Genomic DNA, 15,944 nt, shown 5'->3' on the forward strand with positions numbered 1-15,944 from the left:
TAGTAAAAATCCAGTCAGGCCAGTAAGTCTCCAGTCACTGGCCCAACTGGCTAGTGAATTTTCATGGAATCATTTTGTAAATTTATCACCCTCTCCAACTTGTTAAGTTATAATACACTTTTAGATCATGCAAGATTATGGCCTGATAAAGATTATCATCATATTAGCAGCTTGACGATGAAACCTGTGTCTACATTCAAATTCCGGACTATTGAATTATTCTGTGGGCTAGTAACTTCAGGCATAGCTAGCCCGACTGGCTTGCAACGTTTGGAAACTATTCCGCACAGTGTAAGCATGGTGGTGAAATTCTCTGGTCTCATTTCAGAAAGAATGTCTTTACAGATCTCCGAGATGCCACGCAATCGAGGCTACAGTGGGGATAACTACTCAAGCAGCTATAACTACGGCGACTCCTACACCACCAGCAGTGGCAGTGCAGGCCGATCCGGTGGTTCTGGTCGTTATGGCTCTGACTATGACTACACTGGGTATTACCAAGATTCTGGCTCCTCCGGCGGCTATGGCGGAATGTCAAGCTTTTCAACATCAAGCCTTGGTGGGATGGGCAGCTTTGGAAGTAGTAGTTCCAGCTTCGACAAGTTACAGGTGAGACTTGGTAGCTCAGATATGTTTCTTTATTGGAAAGCATTGTTGACCAAGAATTCATTATACATACTGGATTGAATTTTAAAATCGGTAAATAGGCTCTCAAGATCAGTGATAAGAACTTGGTTATATTGAAACAGTTTTTGGTTTCCAGTTACAGAAGGCAATACGAAAAAGTCAAATATGTGGCAGCAGGATTTTGCAACAGGCCCTGTGACAAATGTTTTATAGTCATGACTGTCCAGCTTGAAGTCAGACAATTGCATTTATTTTAATGCGACACAATTATTGTATTCAGAATCTCTGAGAGGCTAGCAGGAAATCAGGTTGTAAAGGTCTTGTATTGCTCCCATCTTAATCTTGTTGGTATATTTTTCTGAATAGCACCCCACTTAAATTATGTCTCCTATGGTTATCAATATAAACAAAAGGAGATAATTCAAAAGTGCTCCTGGTTGTTGCAGACCACTACCAAATCAGTGTTGCAAATGCCTCATCTGCTGCCTTAACTACTACTAGTACTATTACTAAAGTACTGTCGGAAATAGGAAAAACTGTTTTTATGCTGTTACTCTGTATCCCTAATATTTAGACAACTGCAAATACATATGTCATGAAAGTTATTATTTTTTACCTCGGCCATCGTTTATAATGAAGCTACGTCTAATTTCAAATTGGGCATTTAAAAAGTGTCCTTAGTAATACAATAAAGTTGCACACTAATTGCATAAAGCCATGGTCTGTTCCAAATAAATCATTTTGGACTTAGGAAAAAACGCATTGCTCATTTCTGCACTAATCTCTCCTCAGTAAAGTCCCTTTTCTACGTTTCCTATGTCCCTACCACTGAGACTGTAGTTAGGCCGAACTTAGTTTAACATATATTTCACACTTGCACATATCAACTACATAAATTGTATAGAGAAATGAGAAAATAGTTTTTTTCTATTTCCGACTGGACTTTACTACACAGACTATTGATATCTGCCACAAAAACTTAGTCAGTGCTTAAACTTGAGTCCAGGATTCCAAACTTGGCTCTTTGAGCATGGATCATATTATCAAATAAAGTCTGAGTTGCTTTCTCACAAATAGTTGTTAAAAAAACATTTACAAGCACAGCATGATTATCCCAGGTGTCCAGATCCTTATTTACTGATCAAATCCTGGCTTCACGTATACATGAATTCTACAGCAAGAGCGCCAGATAAGCATTTGGCCATGTGGGTATGATACCCATACTTTTTAAACTAAGTGGGTATTTCCAATTTCAAGTGGATATCTATACTTATTGATACCCACCATATTTTTAAAATCTGGATATCATTTCAAATAATAAGTTTAAAAGGTGCGACGTTTTTATCCTATAATAGAGATAAGACAAAATCCTCCAATTTAAAGATGAATAACTAATAATGCTAAATTATAGTTAAAAGCTAATACAGCTTTATCCACTTGGGCTGTAAGAAATATGTGCCTTAGTAGTGGTTAATTGAAATAATTGATGATTGGTGGTAGTGACTAAACGACCAAGCAATCCATCATGTTTACTCAAAACGAGCACAAACAATTCTGGAATACCTGTTTTCATTAACAATATTTTTCACAAGGTTGGTTTTGTCTGTTACAATTCATAAGCACTACAAGCTCATTCTAAGTCATGATTGAATTTATCTTAAACACTCCAAGAAATTTATGTTCCTAACATGCTAGTCATCCTTTAAAGATGTGAAATTTTGCCCAAATAAAACCCAAGGAACTAAAGTACTGTAGGAAATGCTAGAAAAATGCTTTTTGACTTATATTTAAAATTCAGAGGTATTACAGTTACTTAAATAACAAATATCACTTCAAGAAACATCTACCTAATGTAGACCGAGGGAATAAATTTGGAGACATGCTCTAAACTGTGTTTTTACTGATGAAAATACCAAAAAACTTAGAAAAATAAGGGGTAGTTGGACGTTATTTGAAACAAACATTAACTGCCTGTATTACGTCATCAGCATGCACGGTATCGACAGGTGAAATTAACACCTGAGCACACGCTCGGGCAAGGGGTCATATCAATAGATGTTTTCTGCAAAATGTTGAATATGTGTACGTATTGTATACGTATTGGTTTTGTAAGGGATCATTTGTGAATGTGTGTTTGTTTTGAAATAAACATACAATTACTGTACATTGGAAAGAATCCTATCACTTGTGTTATCTTATCGATTGATTGTAGAAATGTGCAGCGCTTTTAATAAATGTTTTGTATGTCAACAGTATAGTTCATTGAAAAAATATGGATGTAATTCGGTCAGTTTAATCTAGTTGGCCAAAGATATATTATATATATTTTTCTTTTCATAAAGTTTGTAGACCGCCGTCCTAAGCACTCCCTTGTCAAAGTTGTCAAGGATGGTTTTCGTCCCGGTTTTGCATATGAGACGGTCCCTGTCTTGTCTGATTTGTTTACAATATTGTAAACTTGTTGGTAAGACATGCCCACAGCTCTACAAGTTCTGTAATAAACCCTCTCTACACTAATGAAAGGTTTACCTCTGTCTTTTTTAAGCTGAAAAAAACTATAAACCTTTGCAACAATCGACTGCAAATCGTTGGCCATAGTGGACGCTGTGATAAAGATGTGCATGCATGACGGGAAACTTATTATTCAAGACTTAACATTTATATTAATATTTCTTCAATAAAGAAAACGATAATTAAGTAAAGTACTCAAACATTCAACATTTATTTGTTTAGGAAAAACGTTAATTCATATTTTTACACCACCTGTATTATTAGCATAAATGTAAAGACTATTTCAGAGTCTTAAGTTGCTGTTTTGGTACCAAATTCTCTCCTGTAAACTGCCCTTTAAATACATGGGAATGTTAAATCGATTGAAATAAAAATTAGGTAGACAATAGGCGAGTTGATATATTGACAACATAGTACATTTATCACCTTTATAAAGATAATAAGGCTAAAAAGCATTTTTCTAGCATTTCCGACAGTACTTTACATGTGTTTTTCCTTATTTGTTTGTTCATTAACAATTTTCATAAGTGATGCTAACCAATTATTTTCGATGATTGATCGGTTGTAATGAACCAATCATCAATTATGAGATTTTAACCAATTCCAAACACTATGCCTTAGTCTACATCCGATTTGGTGTAAAAAAATTACTAAGATCGCTATTAAGATGATATAACAGCCATGTTTTCACTTTATCAGTTTTTAAAACCTTTGTTTGATTACTAGATTAACATTTACACCACTTACAGCACTGAGTTCATGATACATACCTGCCATAGCTGGCACATTGATACTGATAGCATACATTGACAAACTTTGTGACGAACTTTGTACACTCTGCAGACCCTCGTCCGTCCATATGTACAATTGTCAAATTGAGATTTGTCATGACACACACTACAACATAACGTCATAAGATTGTCTTTTTTATTCAAAATTAACCACAGACATTTTCTTGTCCGCGTAGGAACTTTTTTTCAAAACCTCGTTCCCATCGTGTTGAGAAATGAGAGAGAAGAGAAATGTTCTTGGTGGTGCAAAATGCCAGTGCTGGTTATTGCTCACAACTTGCAGATTGATAATCAGAGCTCAGTAATAGGTCAATAATCGGTTGTAATTGTAAACCGCACCACAAAACTAGTTGACAAACATCACAATAAGAAACATGCTTTCTAAAGTTCAATTTGATTAATTTTTTATGAATGTTTTTTAGTCTACAGAGCTTATTGATCACTGATGCAAGTGAGATGGATCGATTGCTAGATTCTTCAATCAATTGCTCCAGGACTAAAAACACCTGTGGCTAAACCCAGATGAAATGAATTGAATACCTAATGTAAATGGGTCTAAATACTTAGACTCAAATTCTTTTTAAGCCATGGAATCCGTGAAGGTCCGGGTTAGAATATTGGCCTTTAGTAACCCATGCTTGTCGTAAGAGGTGACTAATGGGATCGGGTGGTCAGGCTTGCTGACTTGGTTGATGCACATGTCATCGATTCCCAATTGCACAGGTCGATGCTTATGCTGTTGATCACTGGATTGTCTTGTCCAGACTCTAATATTTACAGACCATTCAAATAATGTGAAATGATAATGAATGAGCAGGTTTGCTACCTTACATCCAGCATTGTCTTACCCTCTGATACCCATGTTAATCCAAGTTAGAATTGATCTTTAGTAACCATGCCTGTTGTAAGAGGCTACTAACAAGATTGGGTTGTCAGGCTCGCTGACTTGGTTGACATGTCTTTGTATCCCAGTTAAGAAGATCGATGCTCATGCTGTTGATCACTGGATTGTCTGGTTCAGACTCGATTATTTACAGGCCGCAGCTATATAGTTGGAATATTGCTGAGTGTGGCGTAAAACTAAACTCACTCACTTTAAGTCCTGGCTACATGATTCTGTAATTTTCAGGAACAACTAAATCTGAGAGAATCTCAATTGGCAATGGCGAGCAACCTGCTACAGCAGCAGAGTCGACTGATCGCTGATGTCCAGATGAATGTACCAGAACATGGTGGGCGGGACAGGAGGAACTATGGACAGGACAGAAAGAGATCGGGATCTGATTATCGCATGGACAACAAGCGCCGCAGAAGAGATTCTGACGTATGTATGCTTGAACATGCTTTAGCTGCATCTAACAAAGCTTCTATTATGTGGTGATTTCCAAATAACTACTTTGAATAGTTTACTGATTTGATACTGGTTTAGGTAGAAAATGTTGTTTCAAAATTATGAATATGGCTTTAAAGGTTACTTAATGTTTTACTAGTTATTAGTTCTTTGTTATATAAATTTGGTCATGATTAATGCCTCGTCTGAAGAGCCTGATGATGGGCCTGTGAACTTCCCAGTAGATGGAGCTAGTGGAAAGTTTTAAAACAGGACTACTTGATACATAGAAAATGTAATCCAAAAAGTATTTTCCTTAGGTATTGTTCACTAGCAATCTCACCAAGTTTAGTACATTAACATGTAAAATAAGGAATTGGTAATATTCTGACAGGTAACAATGTCAGTGAGCATGCTAAAGATTCAGTTAAAATGATGTTCAGTTTACGAATCAAAGCACATTTCTGGGCACTGTTGAGTTACAATGAAGTGTCGTAGTCATGTTTTGCATATATATCATGTCTAATATTATTTTTTTCAGTGTTTATTATTTTCAGCAAGTACAGTGATATGTTAGGTCAACTTAGGAGTCTATTGTGATATTGAATACTGTTACAAACTTTATTATCAACCATGTTTCGAGCACTGCCAAAATTTATGACAAAACCCTTGTGAAAATTGCAACACGTAAACATTGTTCTGTATGGATAGATTTAACTAGAACTAACACTTTTATGGAACAAAACAGATCTGTTTTTTGTCCGGCGATTTTACCCACAAATATTTGAGATGTCCTTAACACATTGCACATGTCGTAGAGAAGCACTGTCCGTGGAGGCCACAGCACATGCAGATTGCTTTCAGACAGGCCATGCACTTCCTATTCAGACATGCCAGTATGTGAGAATACTTTAATCCAGTCTTTCCAGATTGTCAAGAGGAAAAGTCTTCACGACGAAGCCTCAATCTGGCTGACTCCATACATGGAGCTCATTTGTTGGATGGCTAATGATTTCAGTCATATGGAGACGATAGAAGAGACCGTGGTTATGGTGGTCGACAAGGGCGGGCGGCGGTCAAAGATATCAAGGAGGCCGTCAAGGAATGCAGCAAGGAAACAGACAAGGCGGTGCCCGAGGGGGCTTTAGCCCAGGAAGGAGAGACAGGCGTGGTGGCGGTTACAGGCAGGGTGGTAATGGGACCAGAGGACCAATGGACCGCAGAAATTCTCAAGGTGATTGCTTGTTGGCAGCCTAAGGAAGAGCCCTGGCCGTTGCAACCGTTTTGGAGAGCCTGATCTCTGCCCCCTTTTCTCGGGCTATTTGGTTTGTGATCTGTGGCACTGGTAATGCTTGCAGTCAGAACCAGCACAAGGCAGCACTTGCCTCTTGGAGGAAATGAGGGTTACCTTATTGTCCCTGATATACCTGAACCATTGAAGTTTGAATGTTAATGTGGTAGAAAGGGATGTGTTCCTTGGCGTCATTGTAATGTTTGCAGAGAAATGAGTACCCAAACGAAACCTCCCCAAACTGCCAAGTATGAGAATGCAGTTTGTTTTATCGGCATGAAAATGTAAAGCTAAACACTCTCGCTCACAAGATGGAAAGGCTGCATCCCCATTTGTGCGTAATGAGGTGTATCGGTGGTTTGCCCTATTAGGAGATCCCAGGAAGTCAAGCTATGCTACGTCTGGGAAATGTTCCCACATTACCCCAGACCCATGTCGTACAGCTTGCCAACTTGTGCTGTATGTGACCAGTAGCTGGTTCATTCTCGTTGTCCCCTTCTAGTGTTAGTGCACCACTGAATAAGGATTCCTTCTACCCACTATGGTGTTTTCAAAATGGACAAGTGAACTGAATCTGGACCTGACAGAAATAATTGATAATTCCAAATTTTGTGCCTGCATTTCTGGATATATATGTTCAAGTATTGTCTACTGAACACTGCTTTTTCGAATGCCACTCCGCAGAAACAGTTTCCCTGTACTGATTATGATCTGAGTCAGATTTGAACAGGGATATTGTTCTGTTTGCTCCATAACCATGTCCAACGAGCAGTCTTAACTACTTCTGAAATATTAAGACAACGCTTAGGCCTTGTTGCAATGCACAACATTTGTTGCGAGTCCGTGTAGACATCTTGAATTGAGTTCAAAATTGGAAAAAAAATGACACTGCTGGAGAATATTTGTCACGTCCATTTTGCAACTTTACACACAAAATCTTTGCTTGATCATGTATTTTGTGTTTTTTTCTTTTTCATTTTTAAATATTGGTTCAGATCATTCACAAATAATTTGTGAAAATGTTAGTCAATTTTGGTTTTGATTTGGTTGGCAGGTAAGTTTTCTAAAACTGATAATTGTCAGTCTTCGTCTGTCTCAGCATGCAAAATTTTGTCTGTTGTCAAACGTCTAATTTCTTTGGTTGATAAATTGCCATTGACAGACGTCGGGAATGAGATTAATTTATAGTTGGACAAAGGTATACCCACGCACTTTCTAACACTGATGTAGTACAATACCATCATCTGATCATTTGATAAATTCAGAACAATTTGGCGAGATCTTTGAAAAAATTTTTTTTTTGATTCTGTGAATGCGAAACATGCTATTTAATTTTATAATCACAATGTTAATCTTGACAAAATGCTAAAGATACAAATTTGTATGAATTTCTTTTAAATGAAATTTGAAAATTAATCTTTAGTAACTCATCTTCCATGGTCTGCTTTATGCAAGTGACCAAGGTGTTGGGTAATGTTGCCTTGTAATACAGCCTGCAGCCATCTGTATGAGCTGTGTGTTTGCTGCATCAGGATGTGCTGACCATGTGACCTTGAACTTCATCTTGGTATTATAGGGGACCGGAGGAAGAAGGGAGAACAGCTGAGGAAGCCGAAAATAGTGCCGAGAGTAAGTTGCACAGATGTCCGGCTGACTAATCGTTAACTGAATATCGACAGATTATTGTTAAATATTGGAGAAGTAACTTGCAAAATGCAAGAAAGAAACAAATTAATAATTTCACATGTATGATGTGTAGTGAAATTTTGGTATGGATCTCTGTCAAAACCGTTTGAACATTAGTAAATAGAAAATGAATAAATACGTAACTTTGTGTATTAATTGTGTAAATGAAAAAATTATTTATTAAGATGTTGTGTTAACAATTTTCATGTCGATAATGCTTAATCATTCTTCCCATCAATGATATTTCTGATGATTAATGTTCTTAGCCTTCCCTAACATAACCATATAACCCTATGCTTGGAGGCAAATGAAATACTTTCAGCGGTCAGCTCATTCGTTTTAATGAATGTAAAGTTTCCATCACTTGCTTGTAAGGTCCAATGCAATCCAATTTATTTGTCACTGCTACTGTCACATTGTTTGGATTATTGTGTACATATAATGCTAGGGAACTTATATATCATTACAGTTTGTGATAGGAAATGGCCGAGTAGGAGTATCAGCTTGTTAGGAAGTGTGAACCCTCCTTGTCATTTTTTATGGCTAGTCTTGGTGCCCATGCCAGCGACCAGTGTGGTAATGACTGAATTGCCAGGATGTAGCTTGATGTTGCTAAATGTTTGAAGCCTTATTTGCCCGGTTACTATTTTCATGATGTAAATATCCAATTTAGTCGACTATAGAGATCACTTTAGTCGACTATAGAGATCACTTTGTGGTCACAGTCTGGGAAGATAATTAGGAAATCCTAGTGTATGTTGTTACCAACAATGGCAATCAGAGTTTTTGGCATTATCCCCTTTTCTGAAGTCTGTAATCCAGAAATGTCAGTAATAACATACCAGATATCACTAAGATGTACGTACAATGATGATAGAAGCCACATTTGGGTTATTAAGCTGAATCTGGAAAGACTGCTTCCAAGGCACATTGTTTCTTAAACAGCTACCACAAAGAACAATGAATGGAAACGGTAAATTACTGTTTTTCAAATAATGTGAAATGATAATGAATGAGCAGGTTTGCTACCTTACATCCAGCATTGTCTTACCCTCTGATACCCATGTTAATCTAAGTTAGAATTGATCTTCAGTAACCATGCCTGTTGTAAGAGGCGACTAACAGGATTGGGTGGTCAGGCTCGCTGTCTTGGTTGACATGTCTTTGTATCCCAGTTAAGTAGGTTGATGCTCATGATGCAGATCACTGGCTTGTCTGGTCCAGACTTGATTATGTGCAGACCACTGTCATATAGCTAGAATATTGCTGAGTGTGGCGTAAAACTAAACATACTTTTCCCTCTGATAAGCTTTTTGCTGAAATGTTTATGGAATGTATTAATAGAAGCATTAATAAATGTTCTATGGAGCCTTTTGTTGCTGCCTGTGGTTACATGAACATTTTGTTTGTCTTCAGGTGAGCAAGGAGTTGTCTCGTCACTACTGCCATATCTGTGAAGTGGAATGTTTCAATGAGAGGGTAAGTAGATGCATGGTTCTGAAGAGATATTTGTTCAGTGTCCACACATGCACAATTCATTTGGATTGCAGCATGTTTTGATGACTATAAAATAGTACAAAGTTTAGTGATCAAGTCATGAGCTTGAAAACTGCCACTTGTGGTTAATCACCACTCCTTATTGGACATCAGTAAAGCAAGAAACATGCATATGTATAGCCTTGTGCTTGAATCCAAATGAATTATCTCCCTTGGGACACTCTTGATATTTCTCTCAACATGGCAGTGATTGTAATGGTGCTTCATGTGTCAGAATCAATACTAGTGTTTTTTTTTGCTATATATTTTTCATACTTGTAAACCTATTTGTCAACAACTTGAACTAATGTATGGAAAGGGAGAGAGGAGACTATGAGTAGAACACATTCTAGTTGTGCATGGTTTCATTGGCTTGTTATTAGCAAAGGTTGTCATGAATCGATCAAGATAAATCATTTGTCATACTCTCCTTTGCATTCTTTGCAGAACTACCAAAATCATCTGTCCGGAACTCGTCACAAGGAAAAGGCAGATGAGCTGGAGGAGAACCCTACTAGGAAGGCTGAGGTTGAGGCAAAAATTGCAAAACAAGAAGAAGAGAGAGCTAAGCCTTTGCCAGAGAAAGAGGCGTGAGTAGATTGAGATTTGGTCAAATGAATCTTTGGTCAATGTGCTCCGATAAGATTTAGTGACAGAATAGATCATGGGAATTGTTATGAGTGAAGTCATATTTCACTCCAATGTAGCTGTTAAAAGCCATGTACTTTATTTGATCTTCAACTGATGTTAATGAATACCAGCCTGTGAATTCTTTGAGGGAGTAATAGGATCATGCGACCTCAATTCTCAGTTTGATTTTCAAGTATGGTTTTGCTGCTTTGAAATGTTTGAAATTGATCGAATGGTATCAAGTAGTGACAGATCTCTATTGTTTTCTGATGTTTATCACATTCTTGTCTTTTTCCAGGACTGACCACTGCGACATTTGTGACCTTGACATTCATGTTAGTCTGGCAAGTCACCTGAAGTTCAAGCAGCATAGAGTAAGTACAGTGTTACATTTCTTTTGTTGGTGAACTGTCAAGATGTTATAATAATAATAAAGTTCATATTTGTAGTGCGCCTAAATCCAAAATTTTGTCAGAGGCGCAGGTCATAGGCTCGTTTGAACAGGAGGGTCTTCAGTTCACTTTGAAATATGTCAGTCATTGATTTGCTGGATATTTGGCAGGATTCATTCCAGAGTGCTTTGGCAAACTCCTGTCACCGTAGAGTGTTATTCTTGTTTTGGGGACATTTGGTTGTTGAAGTGAAGCTGACCGTTACATGCTTCTAAGCAGTTACTAACTGGAACAAATTATTAAGAATCAGCTCAAAGTACACTGACCTATGTGTTGAAACTTGAATGACAATGCCAAACCTGTTTATGTATTTCAGCACCGAGAGACGCAGGTGAAGAGAGGCTGCTCCTGGTGTAATGTGGGGGGCTTCTCCAACTTCTCTGAAGTACTGGCTCACAGACTCACTGATCTGCACAAGGAGGTAGGAGTCCCCTTGATCATTCCTGTGTATATCATCTACATGTGTGGTCTGCGTCTAAAAGGCCACCTATTTCTTCTCTTCAAAGTTTGCTAAATTGGTGGACTTTCCCAGTGATTTGCTTTATTGTATTGTCATTGTCAGATGCTGCATAAGGGTCACAGGTGGTCCACTTGTCTCGCTTTCTGTAAATCTCTGTACAGAATTATGTACCCAGGGGATGTCATAATAAACTGATTGGGTTTGAATATTGGTTTGTCCCAATAATGTTTCTAAATTTTCTCGATACAGTACTTGTGCACACCAAAGTGGTGACAGTCAAAGTTCTGATTCAGGCCCTTCTCTCACACTGGAGACAGTGGGGTAGCCTAGTGGTAAAAGCGTTCGCTCGTCATGCTGAAGACCCGGGTTCAATTCCCCACATGGGTACAATGTGTGAAGTCTAATTTAGTTGTCCCCCCACTGTGATATTGCTGGAATATTGTCAAAAGCGGCGTAAAACTAAACTCACACTGGGATGAAACTGATTCAACTTGAATACTGTTTCATGCTGCTTTTCAATCAACTCACTCCCTTTTAAATCCCTCCTTTTTATCCCCCGCAACACGTTTTGCAGGGGGGTATTTTAAAATGGACTCCGTCCGTCCGTCCATCCGTCCGTCCGTGCGTGCACATTTGTCTTTTCCGGAGCAGAACTCTAAAACCGTTCAATATTTCTTTACCAAACTTGGCACATAGATTGGTCTGGTGGTGTACTGGTGCCTTTTGGTAGTTTTGGATTTCTGAAAAAATATTTTGGGCATTTCCATGACAACAAGTTTGACATAGACTGAAATTGGTGATAGTGCTCCTTTCTGGAGCAGAACTTTAAAAACCTTTCAATACTCTCCTTCCAGTTTTCTATATACACACCTAAATATTTGACATAATCATAACTCGTAGACATAATCATGAAGAGTATTTTGCCATTGCGGGGGATATTGATGACATGTTCTTCTTGTTGGTGATAATACACTTAGCTTACCAAAAAGCCTCTGACTTGCAGTTCAGTCAGGATTGGATGTGATGTGGAGCCACCAGTTTTAGAGAAAATGAGCAGCTGACATTATTTTGTAACAAAATTCCATTTAAGTCTTTCGTTGCATGTATTTTTAAACCACTACAACAGCTTTTTTATTCCTTTCTCATTGGTTTGTTACAGATGCGTGAGCAGTTTGGAGGGAGACTTCGCCCAGATGTTATCCCCAAACCTGAATATATTGAAGTGGTAATGATAACTTTAAGTCGTTTGAATTAAAACAGTTGTCTGGATATGATGCCTGTCTTTGTAAAGATTTGAGAAACCATCTGATTGGGAGTCATGCTGGATGTTTTGTTCATTAGAACTTGTATTGTCAGCAATAATTATGTTTTCACGAACAGTGGCAGTTAAAGCTGTTAGTCAGGAAAAAACACCAGTATTATATTTCTTCAGATCAAAATGCTTATTGTTTTCTGTACTTAACATGTTAAGCACAAATATTAAACATTCATTTTGTTTCCACAGGAGCAAATCCCTGAATTTGTGGCGGAAACCCCAATGGGTAGGTTTCAAAGATGACCCAAATTTTTTTTAACTTAATGACAAAGTGAAATACACAATGCCATTTTTAGAAAGTGGTCAAATGTAACATATGTTATATTTGGGATTACACTTTCTTAGGTAAGTACAGATTCTAGTACTTTTGGGGTTGAGTCCCATCCGGGATTCGAACCCACACCCTCAGAGTCAGGCACCTAATCGCCAGCATGCAAAGTCAGATGCCTAGACCATTCAGCCACCGCGGCTTCCACAAAAATGGAAGTCGGACAACTGGTAGTCGAGATTGTGGACTTTGTGTACCCCTTTGATAAGTGTTAATTGGCACGGCTCCCACAGCCGAAAGCTATGAAATTAAACAATGCCATTTTTAGAAAGTGGTCAAATGTAACATGTTATATATGGGATTACACTTTACTAAGAAAGTGGGCCGGTGGGGTTTCCTAATGGTTAAAGTGTTGGCTCGTCATGCCGAAGACCCGGGTTAGAATCCCCACATGGGTACAATGTGTGAAGCCCATTTCTGGTGTCCCCCTACCGTGATGTTGCTGGAATATTGCTAAAAGCGGCGTAAAACCAAACTCAGTCAGTCAGTTACTAAGAAAGTGTAATCCCAAATATAACGTGTTACATTTGACCGCACATGTTAATGACAAAATGTGATGTAAGTTCTGTGTGAACATTGTGAAAGGTCACCAGTTGCCATGGTTTTGGTGGACACTAAAGTAAGCATTGGTTGAACACAGTGGGAGACTTGGTCACAGTGACACAACCATTCATCCTATAAACCACTGGTTTGTCTATCAAGTAGGATCTGTGAAGATCTGGGTAAAAATTGATCTTCAATAACCCATGCTTGTCGTAAGAGGCGACTAGTGGGATCGGGTGATCAGGCTTGCTGACTTGATTGACACATGTCATTGTATCCCAGTGGGGTAGATTGATGTTCATGCTGTTGATCACTGGATTGTCTGGTCCAGACTCAATTGTCTACAAACCACAGCCATATAGCTGGAATATTGCCGAGTGCAGCGTAAAACTCGTCACTCTAACAAGCAGGTGGAATATTACTGACTATATACAAGGCAATATTTAGTAAGTCTGGAATTGAACTGAAGGATGTTTTCAGTATGGTATGATAATTGTCAGATCAGAAAGACGAGCATTCAGCTTCGATAAGACCGTAGAATCTGGTGACTATATTCGAGACAAAATACAGTATTCATCTTTCAAGCTAAAACTGATTCCCCAGTCCATATGACTCCTTATAAGTAGTCGTAAAGCCCAGTGTAACAGTCTTGCAATAAGCAAATACTTCTTTATGTATAGGGAAGGACTATGTTGTACCTGTGACTGGCTTCTTCTGCAAGCTCTGTAACAAGTTCTACAAAAAGGAGGAAGCAGCCAAGCAGAATCACTGTTCCTCAGAGGCTCACTACGAAAAGTGGAAGGTATGTGTAGGCATTGGATCACTTGTTGGCAAAGAAATATTCATTGGTTACTAGCTCTTCTTAAAGTTCCTAGTTTGGATACAGTGTTGCAAGAGATCCCAAGCACCTGTCATGAGAGGTAGCTAAAACAAGGAACAAATGATCACAAATATTAACTTGTCTATTTGTGAGAGTAACCTGGTGTGATATTTCTCAAACAGCAACCACTGGTTTCTCTGACCTAGGGGAGGGGGCAGTGGAGTAGCCTAGTGGTTTAAGCTTTCACTTGTCACATGGAAGACCTGGGTTCAATTACCCCATGGGTATAATGTGTGAAGCCTGTTTCTGGTGTTCGCCGTCATGATATTTGCTGGGATATTGTTAAAAGCAGCATTAAACTAAACTCACTCTGACCCAGGCTTTATTAGTTAGAAGCTGCTCTTATAATCTGGAAAATTGCAACTGCTGTATTATTCACATTAAGATTATATTTGTTTCCAGCAAGCCAAGATCGATGCCGTCACTGAGTATCAGACCAAAATTGCCGAACAAAAGGAGAGAGAGTTGGCTGCCAAGAAGAAAATTGAGGAACTTGCAAAGAAGAAGGAAGAAGAAGCCCAAACAAAGGAACAAGAGAACGCTAACGGGGAGGAGAAAGATGAGAAGATGGATACTGATGGAGAGACGCCAGCGACAGAGGAGAACCAAGAGGAAACCGACCAGACCAAGTCTGAAGGCGAACAGATGGAAACTGCCCAGGAAACTGAAACTAATGAAGAAGAACAGCTGAAAGGAGATGACGATGTTCTTCCTTTGGAAGAAGCTGATGAAGAGAAACTACTCTCAAAGGATCCTCCTGCAGATGAGGCTGAAGGAGAGGGGGAGGCTGAAGAGTGGGTCGGAGAAGCGGAAGCTGAGGTTGAGGAAGAGGCACAAACTCCTTCCAGACGTGGTAGGCGAGGTGCAAGAGGAAGAGGCCGTGGACGTGGCAAAAAGTAAAGAGAAGACAGTCAACCTTTTCTTTCAGTTGCAAAGGAATCTACCTTCAGAAGTAATCTTTTGTATTTTAAGTGGAATTTATTTCATAGCTTTTGAGTATTTAGGGAGTTAATCATGTGGGTCATTGCTTATGAGCAGAGTTGAATCCTGTGCCACTCACTGTTGTGCAGCTCTTTCATCATGTTGGTTTTAAACTTACACTGTATTATTCATGTTGATTGTTCATGTTGCCCTACATTTAATAATGTCCTGTGACATGTCAGAGCAAAGCAACTTCGTGTAATATGTCTTTATGTTTTATTTGTTTTTTTTAGAAAGTATTGAAGTTAAAGGCCAATTTTATGGAAAATGTTTTATAAGTATTTGCTTTGACCATCATTTCAGCTCTGTTAACTTGATCCATCAAATTTCTTTTGTGGGACCCCACATCATCAGACTGTTGTTTGAAGTTGTATTGTCATGTTCGTCTACTGTATGCTAATGAAGTTGTTCTTACGCAGCCCTTGTTTATCCTGATCGTAATCATGCCACTTTTGAATGTCAGAAGAAGACCCATTTTGAAGAACTGTAAGAATTCATGATGACTTGTTCATGTTAACCTTTATGCAGTAAAATTTTTTTTTCACTTGGGCTGTAAGTTCGGTTGTAAAGCTGTTTCATTGTG

At 38.5% G+C, this 15,944-nt stretch overlaps 2 protein-coding genes across 2 annotated transcripts; both read left to right on the forward strand.

Moving 5' to 3' along the window:
* The first annotated feature begins 333 nt into the window (after positions 1 to 333).
* On the forward strand, positions 334 to 5,310 carry LOC124290830. Its single transcript, XM_046727658.1, has 2 exons — positions 334 to 609; positions 5,059 to 5,310. The coding sequence occupies exons 1-2, from the start codon at positions 334 to 336 to the stop codon at positions 5,308 to 5,310; spliced, it is 528 nt and encodes a 175-aa protein (XP_046583614.1).
* LOC124290827 (zinc finger protein on ecdysone puffs-like) lies at positions 5,114 to 15,281 on the forward strand. Its single transcript, XM_046727656.1, has 11 exons — positions 5,114 to 5,253; positions 6,278 to 6,493; positions 8,127 to 8,179; positions 9,653 to 9,715; positions 10,220 to 10,362; positions 10,701 to 10,776; positions 11,171 to 11,275; positions 12,474 to 12,539; positions 12,819 to 12,855; positions 14,181 to 14,302; positions 14,783 to 15,281. The coding sequence occupies exons 2-11, from the start codon at positions 6,364 to 6,366 to the stop codon at positions 15,278 to 15,280; spliced, it is 1,293 nt and encodes a 430-aa protein (XP_046583612.1). The 5' UTR covers positions 5,114 to 5,253; positions 6,278 to 6,363; the 3' UTR covers position 15,281.
* The last annotated feature ends 663 nt before the right edge of the window (positions 15,282 to 15,944 follow it).

Source organism: Haliotis rubra, unplaced genomic scaffold, assembly GCF_003918875.1.
Source record: "Haliotis rubra isolate DU_JTF1 unplaced genomic scaffold, ASM391887v1 Scf476, whole genome shotgun sequence".
NCBI lineage: Eukaryota > Metazoa > Mollusca > Gastropoda > Lepetellida > Haliotidae > Haliotis > Haliotis rubra.

Excerpts from the sequence above, each read along its gene's own strand:
- LOC124290827 (XM_046727656.1), top strand. The coding sequence starts at position 6,364 with ATGCAGCAAGGAAACAGACAAGGCGGTGCCCGAGGGGGCTTTAGCCCA. Across the intron at positions 8,180-9,652 it reads AGCCGAAAATAGTGCCGAGA|GTGAGCAAGGAGTTGTCTCG; the intron begins GTAAGTTGCACA and ends GTTTGTCTTCAG. Across the intron at positions 10,363-10,700 it reads CCTTTGCCAGAGAAAGAGGC|GACTGACCACTGCGACATTT; the intron begins GTGAGTAGATTG and ends GTCTTTTTCCAG.
- LOC124290830 (XM_046727658.1), top strand. The coding sequence starts at position 334 with ATGTCTTTACAGATCTCCGAGATGCCACGCAATCGAGGCTACAGTGGG. Across the intron at positions 610-5,058 it reads CCAGCTTCGACAAGTTACAG|GAACAACTAAATCTGAGAGA; the intron begins GTGAGACTTGGT and ends TGTAATTTTCAG.